This window comes from Strix aluco, chromosome 20 (genome assembly GCF_031877795.1).
Source record: "Strix aluco isolate bStrAlu1 chromosome 20, bStrAlu1.hap1, whole genome shotgun sequence".
Lineage (NCBI taxonomy): Eukaryota > Metazoa > Chordata > Aves > Strigiformes > Strigidae > Strix > Strix aluco.
Window position 1 is genome coordinate 11,847,201 of NC_133950.1, and position 19,548 is coordinate 11,866,748.

Genomic DNA, 19,548 nt, shown 5'->3' on the forward strand with positions numbered 1-19,548 from the left:
TTGAATTCTCTGACATTTTTTTAACAACTGCAAAATCTTATTTTCTTCTGCCTTCTTAATAGCTGTTTTTTGCTGGTTAAGCCTGGAGTTTTTTGCTTGCCAGCCTCCAGATTTACGTTCCATTCCTGGAAGAGCTAGAAACTAGATTCTTGAAGCAAGATCCTTGAGGAGCTGGATGTATCAGCTATCCCACTGCAGTGCGTGGGTGATGCAGGCATGGACCTTCATTTCCTGTCTAACAGGAGATGTTAATGAAAAGTCATCCTTTTCTTAATCCTTTTTTGTAACCTTTTAGCAGATGGGATCTGTCTTCCCACTCTGCTCTGGATCCCAAGTCTCACTGCTATTTATTGTTGCCGATCAGCTATGCAGAGTGCCTGGTCTGCAGAGATGGGCTCTGGTTACTGACCGTGTGCTCGAGGTTCATTTGCAAAAAATGCAGCTGTTGTCTTTATAATTTAAGAAAATTAAGGCTGTTTCCCTGTACCATTTGCCTGGATACCAACAGCTTGCCAAACAGGACATCTCTGACTTGCAAAGTCCTACTTGTACTCCCATTTTCTAGGGAGAGAACCTGATTCCTTTCAGATTTAGAGGAGTGTTGCCCTCTCATCTCGAGGGCAGGATTTCGTAACGGCCGTTAAATGCATCTTCATGCAAAAATTCTTATTTCCCTTTCCTCTGAGCACACGCTGGCCACCTGGATAACGGCATCTTGTTGTTAGCCAGGGGAAACGGGCCCCGGAGCTCCTGCGCACCCCTGGCCTGGAGTCCACGTCTGCGGCTGCTTATGAATATGTACAGCGCGGGCTCTGCCCACCCGCCTTTTAATGCGAGTGACATCAAAGCCCTGCCTGCTGGAGGGGGGGACCCACAATGCAATCCGCAGGCAGACGTGGAGGCAGCTCCCACGGCCGCTGGCATCGCTGCTGCAGGCAGAGACCCTCCATTGTCAGCCCTGGGGGGGCTGCCGGTGGGCCAGGCCCTGCATGGGGGTGCGAGGAGAGGCCCAGCGGCGTCAAGGCTGGGTTTAGGGGCTGTCTGCTGGGCTGGCTTGCAGGCGGGGGGGGACAGGGGGAGAGTGTCACCTGGGGCGAGGGGGGCATCCTGCGCTGCTGGGGCTCAGGTGGGGAGCGGGGTGCTGCCCCCTGACCCCCCGGGAGCAGGGGTGCAATGAGCTCTCAGGACGAGCAGTTGCAAGCAGCAGCCCCTGAGCCAGCGGCTTCCTCCGCCGAGGATGGCATGACCTGGTGGTACAGGTGGCTCTGCAGGATTGCCGGGGTCCTCGGGGGCTTGTGTAAGTATCCCCTTCCCTTGCTGCCAGAGGTTGCCCCTCGGCACCGCTCGTGCATGCGAAAGCGCGTCAGGGGTGCTGCCTGCCTGGCGTTAGGGTCACGTTGGTGTAGGGGAGGGCGCGCCAGGAAGCGGTCGTTTGGGGTCGAGGGTTTGTGTCTGCTCTAGATATTAGTTTGCTGCGTTTCGGGCAGAAGGAAGAGTGGTGGACGTGCCTGAAGTGGGGGTGGCTTAGCTGGCACACGAGGGATGTGCTCCGCGCTCGCTGAACCTGCTGAACTTTGGCACCTGGGAGAAGGGGCGTCACGGGGGGATCTGCAAATCCTCGAGTTTCTTCTTGGATACGGCGCTCGCTAGAAGTGGCGGGAGCAGCAGCCAAGCCCCCGGTCCTGTGGGAGGGCTGTGGGCAGATAAACCAGACGATGACTTTACTGTGAGCACCAAGCTCAGGGTGCTCAGCAGCGTCAGGTTCAGGGTGTAAAGAGGGGCCGTGGGATTTGGTTCATCCTATTTGACTGTTGGGTGTTTGTATGTTCCTGCAACTTATTTTCTTTCCTTGTTCTGAACGTCGGAGCGTGCTTGCTGTTACTCCTGTTGTTGATTGCAGAGGGCCTGCCTGTGGTTTTTTTTTTAAGGTGAATAATGGACTTGGTTCGTGTTGTGTGTTTTTAAGGGGTTTAGTCTCGGACACAGAGAAGAAGGGAGCCGGCGTACAGCAAAGTGAGTTGGCTGCGCTCTGAATTACCTGCTGCTGAAAAAAATTTTCCCAGGGAGAGTCTTTGCAACTTTGCCAGAAATCAGCTTGTCCTGTAGTGCTGTTTTGCTACATTCTGTGGAGAGATTAATAGCTCTTAAAAGCAGGAGGGACTGTTATGACCGCTTAGTCTGATCTCCTGCAGAGCACAGGATGGAGAATTTCTTCTGCTTCAGGTCCACGACTTCTAGTAAAACAAGAGTGTTTCTCAGCCAGTGCAGTCAGCCCTGATTTATTCCCTCGGCTGTAGCATTTTGTCTGATCCCCCCTCTCTCCCTGCCCCCTTCCCACGCCTGTCTCTTGCCTCAGGACTTGACTGCCCAAGCCCACGGTGGTTTTGAGCCAACCTTGTAGACCGTGGTATCGTGGGGCAGGCTTGTTACAGCCCTTTTTGGCTAGGCTGGTAAAACATATGCTGCTCTCACCGTTTTATGTCTTAGGTGCTGAAATTCTAGAGGTGTGAAAAGATTTGGTGGGACTGCTCTTATGGGGCAAAACATACTGGCCTCGCCATGCTCTGCCTGAGGCCCCCGCGCTTCTGGTCCCGGCAGACGGCCAGGAGACCAGCTGGGATGTGTCTTCGGTGCAGGTCCCAGGTGGGGGTTTAGTGTAGCAGCGTCTTTCCCACGGGCTGGGGCTGTAGCCGGAGACTCGGCGCTTTTTTATGTGGCTTTGGCCCATGCAGAGCTCAGGGGGAGGCGGATGGAGGGTGAAGGCTGTTGGGTCGCATTGGTGGCATTGCCCACCTCGTGCTAGAGCAGCTCATGAGTGGCTTAAAAGTGCAAGTCTTTGAAGACAGATTTTTTTTCTCTTTCTTCATGTTTCAAAGCAGCTGAATTACACTTGGATTATTTTCCCAACCTTTTGTTCACAGCTCTGAGAGCTCATGACTTGTTTTTAAAGGAAGCTGGGAGTTTTAAGTATTTGGGTGAGTCTGTGAGAAGAAGCTTCTGGAAGAAGAGCCAGGCTCTTAACAGGAGTGCTGATGATTTGGGGAGTCAGACAGCTTGCTCTGTAGTCCTGACAGTCTTCCTCCATGAGGTTCGTCAGGCAGAGAACGAGGCAGCGTGAGACACAAACTCCTCTTACTAGCAGGGAAATAGGGGACTGTGGAAAGTGGCAACTCTGCAATGCCCCGTGCTAGTCACGGTTGACTTCAGAATGCTCCTTGTTCAGCATCACCTTGCTGAAGGTGGACAGTTTGGAAAAGGGGTGACTAATAATACAGCAAGGCTGGAGTTTGTGGCTATTTTCAGAGCTTGCTATGAAAGAGCAGAAATCTTTTATAAGGATTTTGAGCAACTGGACTGTGGTCCCGCTACAGGGCTGGATTATTTCTTACAGGAGGAAAAATTCCCTGCAGAAAGGATGAGAAACTTTGTTAGTGGAGGTGAGACTGGCAGACAATGTCTGCTGTGTGCAGACACCTGCAGCTGACAACTTGCTTAAGCCAGAAAGGTCCAGGGGCCAGTGCAAGAACAAGACAAACAAGGTTTGGGATCTGTTTCTGGCTCTTGCACAGGCTGGCTTGGTGACCTTGGCCAAGGCCCTTCTCTCCCTTGTGTTACTGTTTGTAAAAGGACGAGGAGAGTCTGTGGCTTTTGTAAAATGCTTTAGGAGCAAAAATAGGCTTGTGTTGAGGACAGTGACCAGCTGCTTGAAATGAATAGAGCCTTTGTAGGGGCTGGTGTTCTTCCCCCCCATTTCAGCTCCCAGTTATTTGTGCTTCCTCAGGGATTCAGGATGGGACAACAGTTAAACAAATGGCAGAACTGTCTGTCTTCCACAGCTTATGTGCCATTGAGCATTATCTGCATTTTAAACCTATTACAAGGCTTCTGTTTTGCAAAAAGAAGTCTCTGGCTTGTCAGCTCCATACCCTTTTGGCTACTGAGGCAGGAGCTGATCCCATCCCATGGGGCAAGGATGTACTGGGCTGCTGTGGGATGTGCTGCTCTGCAAAGGAGACCGAAGGTCACCAAATCGTTATCTCTGTGGCTGTTGGCAGCCGCTGCTGAGTGCAGTGCTCTTGTGATTATAAACCTTTGACTCCTTTCCTGCTGGCTGGTGCTCGTGCTGACGTAGGGGCTTGCTCAGCTCAGGCTTGCTGGGTCATTAGTCCATTGGTAACCGGGGTGGTTGCTTAGCTGAGACTACTGCAGGAACACTGACTGCTCAAGGATTGTTTTGAGGTGTTTGAGGTCAAAACCAAACCAGAACCCTGACAAAACTACCCCTGGTTGGCTAGATTAAAAAAAGAGTAAGGCAAAAAACCTGCTTGAAAAAATAACGTTCTGCCTCCCCAGGTTTGTTCTGTGGTTGAGCTCAGTTTGGTGGCCTGTGAACTGCTTGGACCGCTCTGCTGCGCCGTGCTGCCCCAGCCCTGGCTGCGTTTTGGGGATAGTTGAGATGTAGCTGGTTTTTGCTGCTCTGCTAATTATAAAGTACCTGAAAGTTACTTAACATTATTTTCAGACGTGTGCTTTCCTGGGGGAGAGCAAGTGTCGCAAGCCTGCGGTGCTTCCCCTGAGCTCCCCTTCCATCAGCATCCAAGGGTCTGTTGGTCACAAAGGAGAATTAGAAACCTCCATGTTGTGCCCTGCTCTCCGACCTGCCCGCTGCTCCCAGCAGTCCAGCTTGCCGTTGCTTTTCCAGTTCTCCAGCTGTTTGCATACGTGACTGTGAGCAGATCATCCCACCCCAGTGCCTCAGTTTCCCCTTCAGCGTGGGGACACCCACACTGGTTCCTTTGCGATGGGAGGATGAGAAGTGCCCTTGGAGCATGGATATTAACATGTCCCCTGGCATTTCTCCTATCCTGGCTGATCTTGTTCTCGCAGGATTCTTCAAAAGATTTTGGGTCTTATGGAATAGTGCTGGGAAGCCTTTAAAAATGACCTTGTTTAGTTGTTTCCTAAAACCAGGAGGTCACTTGCTTGTGGCATGACCTTAGATTAGTCCTGTCATAGGCCTGCAGCTCCGTTTCCCAGTCTGGTAAATAAGGATAACTATTTTTAAGGGAACTTTGAGGATTCAGCAGTGACTTCTTTAAAGAAACCTGAACCCAGGCTGGTCTCATCCTCAGAGACAGACTCTGCTGCTCTTCATTGTGCCAATAATCATCCCCAAGACAGCTTTTAGGGGCTATATAATTTTAGCTGGAGTTTTTCAGGGTGGTGTTGTTTACTGTGGACTCTGCCATGTCTTGCTGCCCTCCCTGCCTGGGCTCGGGTTCCCAGGTGAGCAGCAGCAGCCTTTTGGTATTGGTGGAGGAAAAGGGCCGTATCGAGTGCCGGGAACGCTCTGCAAATTTAATGAGGCAGGAAGGAGGCACATGCAGCCTCGGCTTGGACGCTGCTGCCTGGTTTCTCTCCTTGCGTTACAGAATTGGGAGTGCTGGGGCTATTTTGGGCTCTGCTTTTATCTAGCATCCACTTCCATTTGTATTAGCAGAGACCCAAACTTGGCTCTTTTCTGCCCATCTCTAGTGCAGAACCAGCACTGTGTGGCTGAGACCGGGTTCACCTCTGGTTTATTTGTTTGTCCGTGTGCCTTGGTGCTGCAAGTCATCTTTTTGCTGAACTTTCCCTGTGTTGTTCAGAGATGGGTGCCTGCTGGGACCTCTTTGTTCATCCCGGGACAAAGCAGTAATTCCTTAGCAAATAAAACCCAGGGTGCCACAGGGTGCCATGTATGTGATTCCACGTAAAAGCAAGTGCTCTGTTGTTCCATGCAAGTGAAATAGTTGTGCAAGTATCACGCTGAGACACCAAGTGCTTGGAGCAAAAGGAGACCTGGCTGGAGGAGCTGGGAACAAACCCTCTCCTCTGCATCCTGGGCTCCTCTTTGGGCTGTCAGACCTCTCCACCCACCCTCCTGTGCTGGTCTGTGCAGGCTGCTCTGCAGTGCCTAGAGGTGCTGGCCAAGGCAAGGGCTCTTCTGGGCAGCCTCTGCTCTGCAAAACAGCCCAAAATACAGGAGAGCAAAATCACGCTGGTGTGGCTTCAAGGTCCCGTTGCAGGGCAGAGCTGGGAGGAGCAGTCAGCCCTGCCTGCTGGGCTCCGGCCCCCCTGCCCCGTGGGTGCACTGGGTTGGTCTTCATGGTCACCAAAAGCCTCTTTGCTTTCCAGCCTGTGCCTTCGCTGGTCTCTGGAACTGTGTCACCATCAACCCCCTGAACATTGCGGCCGGTGTGTGGATGATGTGAGCTGAGTTTCTTTTCTTTTTTCTGTTGGGTAGGAGGTTTGGTTAATTAAATGCCACTGGGCAAGGGGCAGAGCTGTCCTGCTTGGGCAGTGGACATGAGGGAAACGTCCATCGGGCACTGCGAGTTACCAGATCTTGCTCCATCGGGCGAGTTGAGATGCTGGGTTTATTCTGTTTGTATTCTTTCTTTACCCCTTTTCGAGTAAATACTGAGATACCCTTATCCAAAATAACTCTGGGGCACCAGCGTTTGGGAATTATCAAGAAGTGGGGAGGGAGCACAGTGGGGTCCAGCCCTGCCATTCCTTCTGCCTGCGTTTGGGCATGGGAGTGGCTGGTGTCCGGGGGGCATTGCTGACCCTCGCTTGGGGCCACGCGGGCAGGATTAACTCTGATTTGCTCTATCTGGAGGCTCAACGCCTTCGTCCTGTTCCTGTGTGAAGCCCCCTTCTGCTGCCAGTTTATCGAGTTTGCGAACGCCGTCTCTGCGAAGGCGGACAAGCTGCGGCCCTGGCAGAAAGCTGCTTTCTACTGCGGGTGAGGATGCTCCTGGGGTGTGTCGTGGTGGTGAAGCCATCCCAGAAACCGTGTTGGGATGCACGTGGGCATCCCTGCATCCTGTGCGGAGCAGAGCCTGGCTCTGAGGGCTGCCTCTCTCTTCCAGGATGGCTGTGTTCCCGGTCGTGCTCAGCCTGACGTTGACCACGCTCTTTGGAAATGCCATTGCATTTGCCACCGGCGTGCTTTATGGCCTGTCAGCGCTCGGCAAAAAGTAAGAGAGATGTCTGCTTGTGGAGGGGAGGGGAAGGTGGGCCTCCAGCCCTCACCCCCATCTGCTTCCCTAAGGCTGTGCCATGCTTTTTTTACTAACCATGCTTTTCAGGTGTAGGTGCTGCTGGAGAACATCTCCCTGCCATCATCTCAAAGCCCTGGGAGGGAAGGTCTTAGGGTTTGCTGAAGCTCTGAGCTTTTCCTTGGGAGCTCCATCTAGGTTGCCTGGTGGGTCCCAGCCCTCTTTCTGCAGCCGTTGGATGGATGGGCCCCGCTCTGGGGGCGGTGAGAAGCTTTGGCAGGGTTAGAGAGGGCGAGCAAGTTTCATTTCACTCCTGGCATCCTTCGGCACGGAAAGGCCAGGGCCCTGCTTGGGAGACCTCTCTGCTGGGGGCTGTACCTGCCATGGTGTGCACCCCGAGCTCACATCCCCACGCTGTCCCTTCTCTCTGCAGGGGAGATGCCATTTCCTACGCTCGGATCCACCAGCAGCAGAAGCAAATGGATGAAGAGAAGCTCACGGGGACCCTGGAGGGGCAGCCTCTCTGAAGCACGTGAGCTCAGGGTAACCTCTCCTGGACACTGAGATGGTGAAGATTCAGAAATCCACTCTGCCCTTTCCCCTCTCTGTTACACCACAATTTCCCTGGACACTGCAGCAACTGGAAATCTCAGGGGCTGGGCCAGGCTGTGCCCTCTTCTCACACCAGCAGCCAGACCTCAGTGCATTGGCCCCTTTCTCCTTCTTGACCCTCAACCAAATATCTCACAGTCCTTCTACTTTTTAATTTTTTTTTTTTTTTGCTGCAGAGGTGCTGGCTCTTTGAGTGCTGCTTTACGAGCCTGACTAGGTAGCCTTTCTTTGGAGTGATGCCTGATAACGAGCCGAGGATGCAGTGCTCATTTGGGAACTGCTCTCCAGATGGGGTGAGGAGGGACAGAGCTGACGTGCCAGCTCCTTGCCTGCACTGGTCTCCTTGGAGTCAGGGAGCTGCTGGCCTTGTGCCTGGGGGTAACCTGCCATTGCACGTTACACCTTTTGAGTAACACTCTCAGGTGTGGCCCTTCCCAGCTATGATACGCTAATCCAAGGTTTAGCAATACGTGGTGATACTTAAGCTTGATCTTCTTCCATTGAGTGTATTTTAATACGGGTCCAGCTAGGCCAGGCATCAGAGGCATCGCTGCATGGGAAAGGACTGCCAGCAAAAAAACCATCTAAAGACAGTAACCATCTCTGAAGGGGAGCTGCCAGAGGTGCTGGCGCAGATCCTGGTACCTACAGAGCACAGTCCCCACTTCCTCTGGACACAGCTGCAGGCAGTTACTGCAATTTACTTGAATTATAAGAATTAACTACTTTGTCTTAATAAGGGTACTTTTCTTAAACTTCACTCTTTTACTGGGGAAGAAGGGCAATAGGGCTTGCTTTACCTCAGCGAAAAAGGGTACTATTGCTTGAGCCAAGTGGGATTTTTTGCTGGTGTAAAGGTCACTGTTGTGCAAGAGCATCCTTCTCTGGTGAGCCTGGGACTCTGCTCTGGTATCTCACTCCCTGCATCTGCTGCTGCTCCCGTGACCCATCCCTCCGTGCAAGGGACCTGCTCTCTGCTTCTGTCTGGTGCAGCCTTTCTGTTTGGGCTCATGTTCTTTTTGCATCAGTCCTGGGCTGGTTTTGTATGGGAAGGTGGCATATCCTTCCTTTGCAAACATACAGAAATCTGCACCATTTCAGCACGGACAGCTGGGATGTCGTGCTTCTTTATTCCAGGCTCCATCAGTGGTTTTTGCATCGTATTTTCTGTTTGCTTTGTATCATGCAGAACAAAACCGTTCCCTAAGTCCAGACCCCCCTCTTCTTGTCATGGTTTCTTCTGAGCATTTTAATTTATTTGACTTTACATGATTGCTTTTGATTAGTAAAAAGGAGAATAATTTATTTCTAGTTATTTAAGTATTTTGATGGGACTCATTTTTTCTGGACATAGGAGAAAGCAGTGCTCTGTTTCCTGTCCTTCAAAGGACTGCCTCATTTCATTGGGGGGGTCTCTCTGAAGCCAGGGAGAGCCCTGGCTGCTGTAACTGGGTTACTGTAACTGGGATACTGTAAAATCCTATTTCAGCCTTCAGAGTGTTTCTCATACTTTTGGAAAGTGGGTTGTCTTTTCACCCCTTTGTCTTCTTCTGGGCCACTGGCTTGACAAAGTTTGTTTTCCCTCTCTCCTGGGAGAGAGAAGGAAGGAAAACTGGGCTGTAACTGCTGGGCTGGAGGTTTGTACTCATTCAGCAGCCCTGGGAGCTGAGCTCCTGCTGCCACCAACGCTCTGTGGTCCCATTTGAATCACTGGGGTACCAGAGGGGTCACGCTGCGGTCTGAGAAATGCTGCTGGAGGCTGGGTGCTGCCTGTCAGCCGCTGGAAACTATCTGTATAACCTGTCCTTCCTCTGGGTACGATGTGTGTATTCACATTAGCTGGACCACAGACACCCGTACGTCCCTGGCAGAGCCTGGGACGGAGCCGCTGCTGGAGGGGTGGCTGGGTACGGATGCAGAGTGGTCCCTGGAGATCGGGGGGTTAAGCTGCCAGCTAACCTTAGCTGTTCTTTCTTCCTCGGAGTTCAGGGAGGTGTGAGGATTTACACCAGACAGGAACACAGCTTGGGTTTATTTACACACAGGGGCCCTTGCAGCTGGATGCTGGGTGGCCACTTTGTGCTAAGCCCTGTCCCCTCAGGCCTCTGAACCGTGACTGCTCTGACACCAGCTTGTCTGGGATGCAGAATAGGCACCGCCAGCCCAGATGCAGTTTGTTTTAATAAAGGCTGTGCCGTTTCGGAGCTCCCAGCTCTGGGCTGATCTCTGTTGCCACATGCAATACCTGGGGCATCGGCCTTCCCTGTGCCTGTGTGTGGGGACCGCAGCCCCCTGCGTGGGTCACGCTGCCGGCCGTGATGGGGTGCTGCAGGAGGAACACGCCGCGGGATAGTTCAGGGTAATAACCTCTCTGCTCTTCGAGCCAGCGGTGCCCCTATGCCGTACCTCTACCGGGTGGTTGAAGTGCAGAGTCCTGCCTAGCAAACAGGACATCTGCTTTGATTTCAGGGGGGTTTGGGGTGTTAAGTAGTGTTTAGTAGAGGAATTGTTGCAGACTGGTGCACGTAGCTACGAGCATGTCTTTGGTAGTGACTGCTTTACTCTGTGAGTAGTTCCACAGTAGCTTTAGTGACAGGAGGCGGAAGGCAAAGCAGAGGCGATAGAGTAACGCTTGCTGGTGGATCTACAGAACTGGTAGGACCCTCACTGGCTTCATCTGATTGTCCTAATGCCACAGACCAGCAGCAGTCCCTGGGGCTGTTGCAGGCAGGTGCTGCTCCAGGTCACCTGGAGGGATCATCAGCACGGACGGGTCCGCTCTGCTCCCTCAGCACGACCAGCAGAAGTCCCTTAGATGCCAGCAATACTGTCCTGCTGCGTTTTGTGGCAGTTGGGTGTGACACTGGGGCCAAGGCAAGTGAACAATCTGCATCTGCTCTGTTAGCAGGCTGCGCAGCTCAGCTCTGAGCTCAACGCTTTTGTTGAAAATGGGCCTCAGGGACTCTTCTGTAAGAGCTGAACTGGAGCCTTTGGCCACAATGCTTGAAGACACCGGGTCTGTTCAGTGTCTGATCCGTGCTCCAAGAGTGCTGACTCCTACAGATGCATGTCTGGAGTGGGAGCTCTTGGGAATTTCAGCCGTCTGTGATGCAGCTGAAACCAAGCCAGATGCTGCCATCGAGGCTTGGTGACAGCACCCATGGCTTTTAAGAGTAGTAGGGACAGTTAGTGGGTGGTGTCACCTCCGTGTGAGCAAGAGACTGTTTTTGTGGAGATAGAAAGGACCTTTAGAGTAGTAGCATCACAGTAGTTAATCACAGTGCATGGCAGTTATTAATTGTGTTTAGAGGCACCATCAGGGTGCTTGGAGTTGTGTAAGGATAAATTAAGTTAAAACTCCTGCTCTAGAGGTTTTACAGGCTCAACCCAATCCCCACTGATGGCGTCCAGGCTGGATGGCTAATCCGTGGGGTCTCTATGGAAGAGGTTCTGCTTGCCAGGTCTTGAGAAGGCCTCTTGGGAGACAATGGGACAGAAGTTTTGTTATGTGAGAACTCAAGAGCGGGTGATGCATTGACTACAGTGAGCTGTTGACATCAAGTGTGGAAAGACACCTGGGTACTGGCAGGACATGTGCACTTAGCAATGGACTGTTACACTGTTCACCACGTGAGCTGTGTGCTTCTTACCCACGTGTATTTATACAGCGTGAGACTCTTCCATGTCCCATTCAGTCATGAAGTTGATGGCAGTTGGGCATATTAGCTCCACTGTTCCCTGGGGCTGTCCACTGGGTGCGAAGAGAAGAGCAGAAGCTCGCTTTCTGCTGCGTACCCAGACCTCGCTGCTCTGGGCAGGAGCTGATTTTGTAACACCAATTGATTCTGTGTGTGCAGTGAATAAAAAGACCATTCTACCTCTGGAAAGAGCCACTGTGATTTCTCAGACTCTAAATGTAGGAAAACCCCTCAGACTTTCTATATTGAAGAAAGGAGGTCACTCAAAATACTTCTCCAGTGAGGTTCTCACAGGACCTGAAGAGTCCAACCTCATTTCATATTCGGGCATTTCCTCCTGAGGCCAAGCCCTGGGAAGCTCAATTCATCTGTGTCATTTTTTCCTCAGGAAAAAACATCCACTGTCTTCAGGGAAGGGTTTCACTGAAGTGAAGATATCAAGACCTGGTCCATAGCCATGTGAGAAAAAGAACGCTCTAGCACAGGGCTGCCAGAGATCCTGATCTTCAGAAGGTCAGTGGAAACCAGAGGCTCTTGAGACCTCCCATAATCAGGCCATGCTTAGAAACAGTCATATTCCAGCCAGGGCTGAACATCTTTCTGGAAATGGGTCTCAGCTGCAAAGGTTAGGTCTAATACTGAATTTTCTCTGTGGTTTTGATTTTGGCCCATCTCTCTTCCTCTGTCCCAGGCTGCTTTACATTAATCCTCTGATAAAACACATCTCTTAAGTGATTTCTCTCATCTCCTGCTGCAGGAGATCTAAATAGTAGCTAGGACATCTTGAGATCTGGGTCAAATATGCTATGTTACCCCATGTTTCCTTGTCACAGCATTATGAATGTTCCAGGAATGGGAGGACACAAGCATCTCCACCAGCTCTCAGGGTGCCAAGTGCATTTCTGGAGGTTGGACAAATGCTTGGGCAAATCATCTCCCAGCTCAGCCTTTGTTGTTCTGCCCTTTTGGGAGAAGTTAGGTTGGATGTGATATGCAGCAAGGACATTTGTTCCTCACAGCCATAACCACCTTCTGCACCTAGGGTTAGGCTCTAAAAAAAATATTTTAAAAAAGTCCTTAATCTTGCAGGACACACAGGAAAGAGGTAAGAGCAATTTACTACTAACTATGCAGTTGAAATCTCAGAGTGATGGAGGTGGAGGCTCTATACACAGACGTGATGGGGTGCATCCACCTTCCTCTTTGTGAGTAAAACCCTGCGGTGGGACGGACCCACCCCAGTACAAAGTATTGTCAGTACCCACCGTGTCTTTCCTCCAGTGAATCACTTGCACTACAGCTGAATGTTTGTCTGTTCCCGTTCTTTGTCCTGGATTTTCTTTGTGAACTGTATTTGGTCTTGTTCATTAGGCTTCTAGTGTAATGTGTGTTTTTAGAGCAATAAAATGTGGCAGCTTTTTATACAAAATATCTGGCTCTGCCTCTTTCACAGTCTTTAAGTACATGAGACTCATCTGGGAAGCTGGAGGCTGTTGTGGTCCCCTTGTCACAGTCCTGGTCTGCCTCTCCCCTCCCACGTGCCTGCAGCTCCCTTCTCTGCAAATCAAGGCAACACCTTGCAGTTGAAGGCAAAACTGTTTTATTATTGCAACTACACAGTGAACTTTTGCCAAAACAGCTACAATTGTTAATGCTGTTCCAGCCAAACCCTGGGGCTCTCGGGCTGCTTTGGTGGCTGCTGAGTGAAGGTTGTGCATGGTCTCTTGTCCACAGCCACACCTTTTATTTTCCAGGACATCTTTATCTCCAGCCTGGTGCTGGTTTCCTGGTCAACCTTGGGTTGACATGCCCAGAGAGCAACAGGTAGTGTTGAATGACGGGAAAAGAAGGTAAAGTTCCAGTTGGCAACTTCTACATCTAAAGCGAGATGAATATTGCCACCCATTCCTCTCCCGTTGCCTTCTCAAAGAGCTCCAGCCTCCACTTCCAGCAGCACAACAGTTTTCTTTGTTGCCCTTGAGTATATGGACTGGTAGTCTGGCATGGTGGGCAGATGGCAGCTCCTACCTCATGAATGACCTCCGGCCAGTCCTGAAGAAGGCCTCAATCTGCTCCAGGGACCTGCCTTTGGTTTCTGGAACACAGAAGCCTGTGAATAAGATGTTCCCAGCGCAGATGACAGTGAAGAATAGGAAGGGCACCTCGAGGCCGAAGGCATGCTGGAAAGTGGGACAGAAAGCAGACATGAGCTGGTGCAGAGGGGGTCTGAGGAGGGGCTGCTGGACACCCTCCCTGGCCAATACCCACCACGACCCAGAGGAAGAAGTAGGTGAGAGTGAAGGCTGTCAGCCAGCTCACAACGACGCAGAGGCCTGAGGCCACCCCACGGGCTTTCAGAGGGAGGATCTCTGACATCAGCAGCCAGGTGATGGGGCCCCAGCCCATGGCATAACCTGCAGGGAAGGAGGGGTAAGGTGAGGCTGTTGAGGCTGTGAAGCCCACTGAGGAGTGCAGAAGAGCCCTGTGCAATCCTGCCCTGCTCCCCCATCAGTCATTATTCCCCCCCCATTCATGCTCTGTCAGTCCTCAAAATGACGTCAGATGCCATGTTTCTTGGTCTACCAGGAACATCTGCCTGCCTTCCAACTCCAAGCCCAACCTCCTTGCTCTGTATCACCCCACCTCGGATGAGAAATGCCCTCCCCAACTGGTACCCAGCCCCGTGCTGTGGGTCCTGGGCGCTCTCTCACTCTCTGCACCTACCCATTATGAAGAACATGGTTGCCAGGAGGGGGATGAGTGTGATGTAGTTTATTGGCTCAGCAGGAAGGTTGGCAGAGCTCACCAGGGTCTTGTTGGCAACGGTGCCATTCTGAGAAGCTGGCACGAAGTGGATATAGAGCCCCATGGTCAGGTTGGAGACCAACATGACACCAGCTGTGGAGAGATGCAACAGCACAGTGGGACCGATGGGTGAGTGATCCCCTCCATGCCAAGGACTGAGCTCCCAGGAGTGCCTCTGCTCAGGACCTGAGCCACCACCAAAGGAGGGAGACCTGCCCCACTCCCTGCCTGAGTCCTGTATGGCTGAAGTTTCCACTCCTGAGTGTTTTTAGAGCTCTTGGAGATCCTTAAATAAGAGCTTCCCTTGCACAACACTGGGAGAGAGACATACCTGATACAAAAAGAAGAATCTTCCTCCCAGCTTTATCCATCGACACAGCAGCAATCATCACTGAGAACAGACGTACCAAGCCAACGAGAGCTGCATCGTACTCTGGTTTCTGCAACAGCAAAAGCAGAGGGGAAGCTGAGATGGGAGAGCAAGGGAAAGGGCAGGTTTCTACATGTGTTGCCTTGACTCAAGCTGATGACTTTATCAAAGCTATCCTCCTATAGTAAGAGACCAGAGAAGAAGAATGGGGAGACAGGGGAGCCAGTCCTGCTCCCCATCCTCAGGCAGCCTTTCACAGGGCAGGTGCTTCGCAATTGCTGCCAACCAGGCGCTTTAAAAAAGGCTTCAGATTTGGGGTCTTAGAGCCGCAGGGGACTTGGAGTACTGGGCGGCTATCACTGAAGATGAGGCAGTCCGAGCACAGGCTGAACCCCAGGGCTCACCAGGATGACAGATGTTTTCTTGAATATTGATTGCAGATACACGAGGATGCAGGTGACACCTGAAAGCTGCTGCAGGAACCTCATCCCCACCGCGATCAGGATGGGCTTGTAAATGAAGGGGTCCTTGATCTCAGCACAGGAAACCCGCTGGCTCTGGAGGGGACAAAGCCAGAAAGCCATTACCACCTCTGGGCACCACTGTGACACCCAGAAGATGACTCTGGAGTTGCCCAAGGGAGGCTGAATTTTGCAGTTTTCACATTACATCTCTACTGGGCTGGAGGTCAGACTCCTCACCTGCTTCCTCACACTGTCCTTGATCTGCTCATACTCCCGGGTGTAGTCTGTGTCCTTGCCCCGCAGCCAGCACAGCGATGCCAGGGCCTTGTCATCCTTCCCCTGGGAGAGCAGGAACCGGGGCGAGTTGGGCATGAAGCAGAGCAGGATGATCATCACCAGCACGGGCACCTCCCCTGCGACGGCCAGCCAGCGCCAGTCCAGGACCAGCCCTGCTGGGGCAGCATGGTTAGGAGCCGAAAGCACGCAGGGAAGGGTGTCCTGGCCTTGCCCCCACATAAGGACCCCAATAATTTAATTTAATAAATCCAGTGATGGAAAAAAAAATATTTTGCACATGTTTTTCTCCTAGAAAAGAAGCATTTTTAGCTATATGATATGGGGAAATTCCAGCAAGCTCCCCCAAATCTCCAGCAAAATCCTGCAGCAACCAGGGCATGTGCTGGCAAGAAATGCACATGCAGTTCATCGTGTGCTGCCCTTCAGCCCTGACAAAACCTCAGCAGGACCCAGATCTGCAGGCACGGTAACAACCACGGGTCCGTGGGTTTATGGGTTCATTCCTCTGAGCACACACAGAGTGTGGGTTATGCATGGGCGATCCTATCCAGACCCCCTTTGCGCACCCGTGGTGGTGGTTGTGAGCTGGCTGTGAGGGGAAAGAATCCATCAACTTGGTGAGAAAGTTGTTTAAAATAAACTCCCCTTTGCTAAGGTTTTGCTGAGGGTTTCCTGCCCTCCGAACACCAAGATACTTGCCCAGTGCGTACAGGACGAGGGAGCCCAGCACTGCCATCATCTGAGGACAAGCGCCCAGCGTGCCTCTGACGCCGGGGTGGGAGATCTCCGAGATGTAGACCTGGAGCGGGACAACACATGCTTAACGGAGCTGCAACGTACAGCTGTCACCACCAAAACCTGTCCTCTGTCACCTTGCAGTCATCCACTTCAACCAGGGGAAACCCAAACTGCTGGGAAGCTGCCTGCTCACGGTGGGAACCTGCCCGGTCCGGCAGCACGAGCTGGTCCTGGCAGGCAGAGAGGAAAAGCCTTGCAGGCACCACCACTTCCCTCCCTCACCCCGGTGTGGGGTAAGTGCTCCAGCAGCACGCTCAGACTCCCGTTACTGGAAGGATGTGCCCCAGCGTTACTCAATTCTTGCCTTCCCCTCTGCGTGCAACACGAGGTTGGCATTCAGTAAACACGGGAGGAAATAACTGCCGGGAGGGATCGAGGACTTGCCTTCTTTTTTCCGCAGGCCCCAGCACCGTGGGGGCAGCTTGGGCTGGCCGCACCAGTGCCGCTAACCCAGGGCGTCCTCCCCATCCCAAATCGCCCACCCGCAGCCCTGAAGCTCTGCTGATGCCTCCAAAAAGCAGTAGGATGCCCCTACGGCACCACCCCGAGGTTTCTCGTCGTGCAAATCCCCATCAAACTCCCTCCTGTGGCACGTTACCGGGATGGAGGCGGATGTCACGCCGCCGGCGTAGCCCGTCAGCACACGGCCCAGCAGCAGCATCCCGATCCCCTGGGCACTGGCCATCAGCAGGTATCCCACGGCGGAGGGCAGCGCCGAGAACATGATGCTCAGTTTGCGGCCCAGGCGGTCATTGAGGAGCATGGCGCTGAGCCCCCCCGCCGCCGCTCCCAGCATGAACACCGACTGCGGGGACACACGGAGCGGGGCCTCGGTGGGTCTGGGCTCCCCCTGCACACCCACTGGCTCTGCCCCCCACCACCCCTGGCAGGGACAACCCCGCTCCTTACCCCGAACCAGGATGCTGTGTATCGGTCCAGCCGCAGCGCAGGGCTGGGGTAAGCCTCCAGGGCAGGGATGACGGGCGAGGGGTAAACCAGGGCGAAGCCGAAACTGAAGTTCCCCAGGACAGCGGCAAACACAGCCAGATAGAGCCGCTTGTTCTGGAGGCTCCTGTGGGAGGGACGGAGTGAGAAGGGTGTGTTGGGTGCCCTTATCGCACCCGGCGGAAACTTTAACTCTGTCTTGCAGCTTCCCCCAGCCTTTGCTGAGGCTCTCGTGACACCCACGGAGGGATTTTCCCAGGGAATGGCCATACACAGGTGGGATTTCTCTGAGTGGAGCTGCTCCTGCCCTGTGGTGGGGGGCGAGAGCCTGTCCCTCTGTGCACCCCTGATGTTTTCCTCTCCACCGGGTGGTTTTCAACAAACCAAGAAAAGCAGAAGCTGCAGCCGGGCGGCACCTCAGACCCAACCGGCAGCCGGCTCGTCCTCGCAGAGCGGGGAGGGGGCCCTGGTGCCCCCCAGCAGGACTTTATGCCCCCACGATAGTTGGATGCCCAAAAGCACACACACCCACAGCTCTCCAGGTGGGCTCATCCAGCACCGCACACCCTGGGCAGGATGAGACCCTATCTCAAGGCAACTCAGGAATGACAGCGGCATGAAGCAGCTCTTCCACCACCTCCCCTCAGCCCAGTGCTCTGGGGACGGGGGGCACAGCCCACCCCGCAGCCAACCCCATGGCCCCAGCCCTTACTGCAGGTACGCCTTGTCGAGCCTCTTGCCAGTGCTCTCGGGGAAGGTCCGATACGAGGAGCTCGTCTTCCTCACGAGGGGCTCCCGTGCGCTCGGCTCCATGGCAGTGCCGTGGCTGGTGCCCGTCGCCGTGCGGGTGCTGCTGTGCTCGGGGCTGTCTCCGGAGACGGGGAGGAAGAAGCAGTTGAAAGCGAAAGGGGAGAGACTGCCTGGCCTTGCCTAATCAGAGAAATCTGTGCTTCGTGGGCTTGCCCTGGCCAGCCTCTGGGGAGGAAACTGGGGGGGGCAGAAAACCAGCAGACAAAGAGCCATGGGGAAATGACGGTCCTCTGCAAGCCTTCACTCCGCACCCACCCAGCCCTTGTCCCTCCCAGACCCCATCAGCACCAAAATCCCTCACTGCAGCGGCTCTTACAGGGACGATCCTTGCAGAACCGTTTCCACCAGCAGAAACATCCTTTTGCTAAGGCCACGTCTCTCCCTTGAGGAACCGGTATCAGTTTAGACTGGCCAAACACCGCTTCTTTGTGCAAGGGTAAATAGCACGACGTGAGCCTCCACAGCCTTGGGAAGGGTTTTCAGCAGAGACCAGAGGTGAGGAAGGAGAAGAAATGAGAGGTGAACATGGAGGGGACACAGAGAGCAGGTGAAGGGGATGAAGAGCGCTGATGAGGATGGAAAAGGGGAGGGCAGCATCTCTGCTGCATTGGGTGCAGCTGCTGGGGGTCCCAGGCTGCCCATGGGTGCCTTTTCCCCCTCGCCCTGTTTGCCCTGGCCCTGTAGGGCTCAGTGGGCAGCATTGTGCTGGGACATCTGCAGGTCCTGGGGGGCTGCAGGGTCCAAACTCACCCTGTAGGAAAGGCAGGGACACACCTACTGTTGTTGCACTTGGATTTAATTAGCAAAAGATGTCTTTCCCTAAACTACTGTAGTGCTCCTCTTGTTACCATCATTCACCTTAGTCCCTGGTGCTTTTGGGACCACCCGGATGGTTTCTGCACCCCCCAAGCCTGCGTGGGAGCCCCAGTGACGCTTCAATGTCAGCCAGGACCTGCTATGCTCTTCCCTCTGTGCAATCTGGTTCCTCTTCTGCAACCACCAAGTGCCGCATTTAGTCTCTGATCAATGCTGGGAATTTACAGCTGACTCAGGCACTCGGGGCTGTGATTTCCCTGCAGGAAGAAAGGTCATGGAGCAAGGGGACATCAGGGTGGCAGGCCAGCTCATCCAAAAACTTTCCAGTGCTGTGTTGGTCTGAGCAGGGATGTCACAACAGTCTCCACCTGAGCTGGAGCTGGTCCCTGTGCCCTGGGCTTCCCCTCCATCAGCAAACGCCATTGGTCACCTCTCTTGCTTGTGCTTTGCTCCGTACATCTGGGCTAGCAAAGCCCGTTTGCTCCCACAGTGGCCATGATCTGTGCAAGGTCATGACCCTGCATGTGACAGCAGGGCTGGGACAGGCTGCTGGTTGCATCTTGCAGACCAAGGAAAATCTGCAAATGAGTGGCCTTAGGGAATTTGAAGAGGAAGGCTGCTGCAAATTCCCTAAGGCCACTCACTGAGAAAGTTATTCTTTATCCCCTCTGCCCCTCCCAGGCCTCAGCTTTTTCCCCAAATCAGGTATACCGAGTCTCTGCCACGCAATATTTGCCATGTTCCACCCCAAAGCAGCTGCCTTTCAGCCCTACCAGGAGTTAAAAAAAGGCCCCCCAAAGCAAAGTGCTGTAGCAGAGGGGATGTGGAGGGCTGCAGGAGGGTGCTGCTGGGGCGGGTCTGGGTGAAAAAAGGCTGCAGGTGCTGAG

At 53.3% G+C, this 19,548-nt stretch overlaps 2 protein-coding genes across 4 annotated transcripts; one reads left to right on the forward strand and one right to left on the reverse strand.

Moving 5' to 3' along the window:
• The first annotated feature begins 906 nt into the window (after nt 1-906).
• CACFD1 (calcium channel flower domain containing 1) lies at nt 907-12,785 on the forward strand. Of its 2 annotated transcripts, none has more exons than XM_074846210.1 (5): nt 907-1,297; nt 6,178-6,250; nt 6,697-6,790; nt 6,918-7,025; nt 7,480-12,785. In XM_074846210.1, exons 1-5 carry the CDS (start codon nt 1,174-1,176, stop codon nt 7,531-7,533), a joined length of 453 nt encoding a protein of 150 aa, XP_074702311.1. In that variant the 5' UTR covers nt 907-1,173; the 3' UTR covers nt 7,534-12,785. The 2 variants fall into 2 exon arrangements, with proteins under 2 accessions (XP_074702311.1, XP_074702310.1); XM_074846209.1 differs by having other exon boundaries at nt 915-1,297; nt 6,665-6,790.
• Nucleotides 12,786-12,939: 154 nt separating this feature from the next.
• On the reverse strand, nt 12,940-17,897 carry SLC2A6 (solute carrier family 2 member 6). 2 transcript variants are annotated; one of them, XM_074846110.1, is made up of 10 exons: nt 17,748-17,897; nt 17,000-17,162; nt 16,689-16,895; nt 15,992-16,091; nt 15,233-15,444; nt 14,936-15,088; nt 14,493-14,601; nt 14,081-14,254; nt 13,625-13,770; nt 12,940-13,536 (listed from the first exon to the last, which is right to left on the reverse strand). In XM_074846110.1, the coding sequence occupies exons 1-10, from the start codon at nt 17,846-17,848 to the stop codon at nt 13,381-13,383; spliced, it is 1,521 nt and encodes a 506-aa protein (XP_074702211.1). In that variant the 5' UTR covers nt 17,849-17,897; the 3' UTR covers nt 12,940-13,380. The 2 variants fall into 2 exon arrangements, with proteins under 2 accessions (XP_074702211.1, XP_074702212.1); XM_074846111.1 differs by lacking the exon at nt 16,689-16,895.
• Between the last annotated feature and the right edge of the window lie 1,651 nt (nt 17,898-19,548).

Coding starts and splice junctions, on each gene's coding strand:
- CACFD1 (XM_074846209.1), top strand. CDS start 1,174: ATGAGCTCTCAGGACGAGCAGTTGCAAGCAGCAGCCCCTGAGCCAGCG. Junction 6,791..6,917: donor AAAGCTGCTTTCTACTGCGG/GTGAGGATGCTC, acceptor TCTCTCTTCCAG/GATGGCTGTGTTCCCGGTCG. Junction 7,026..7,479: donor CTGTCAGCGCTCGGCAAAAA/GTAAGAGAGATG, acceptor TTCTCTCTGCAG/GGGAGATGCCATTTCCTACG.
- SLC2A6 (XM_074846110.1), bottom strand. CDS start 17,848: ATGGAGCCGAGCGCACGGGAGCCCCTCGTGAGGAAGACGAGCTCCTCG. Junction 16,092..16,688: donor TGACATCCGCCTCCATCCCG/GTAACGTGCCAC, acceptor GTCCCGCTCCAG/GTCTACATCTCGGAGATCTC. Junction 13,537..13,624: donor ACTTCTTCCTCTGGGTCGTG/GTGGGTATTGGC, acceptor CCCACTTTCCAG/CATGCCTTCGGCCTCGAGGT.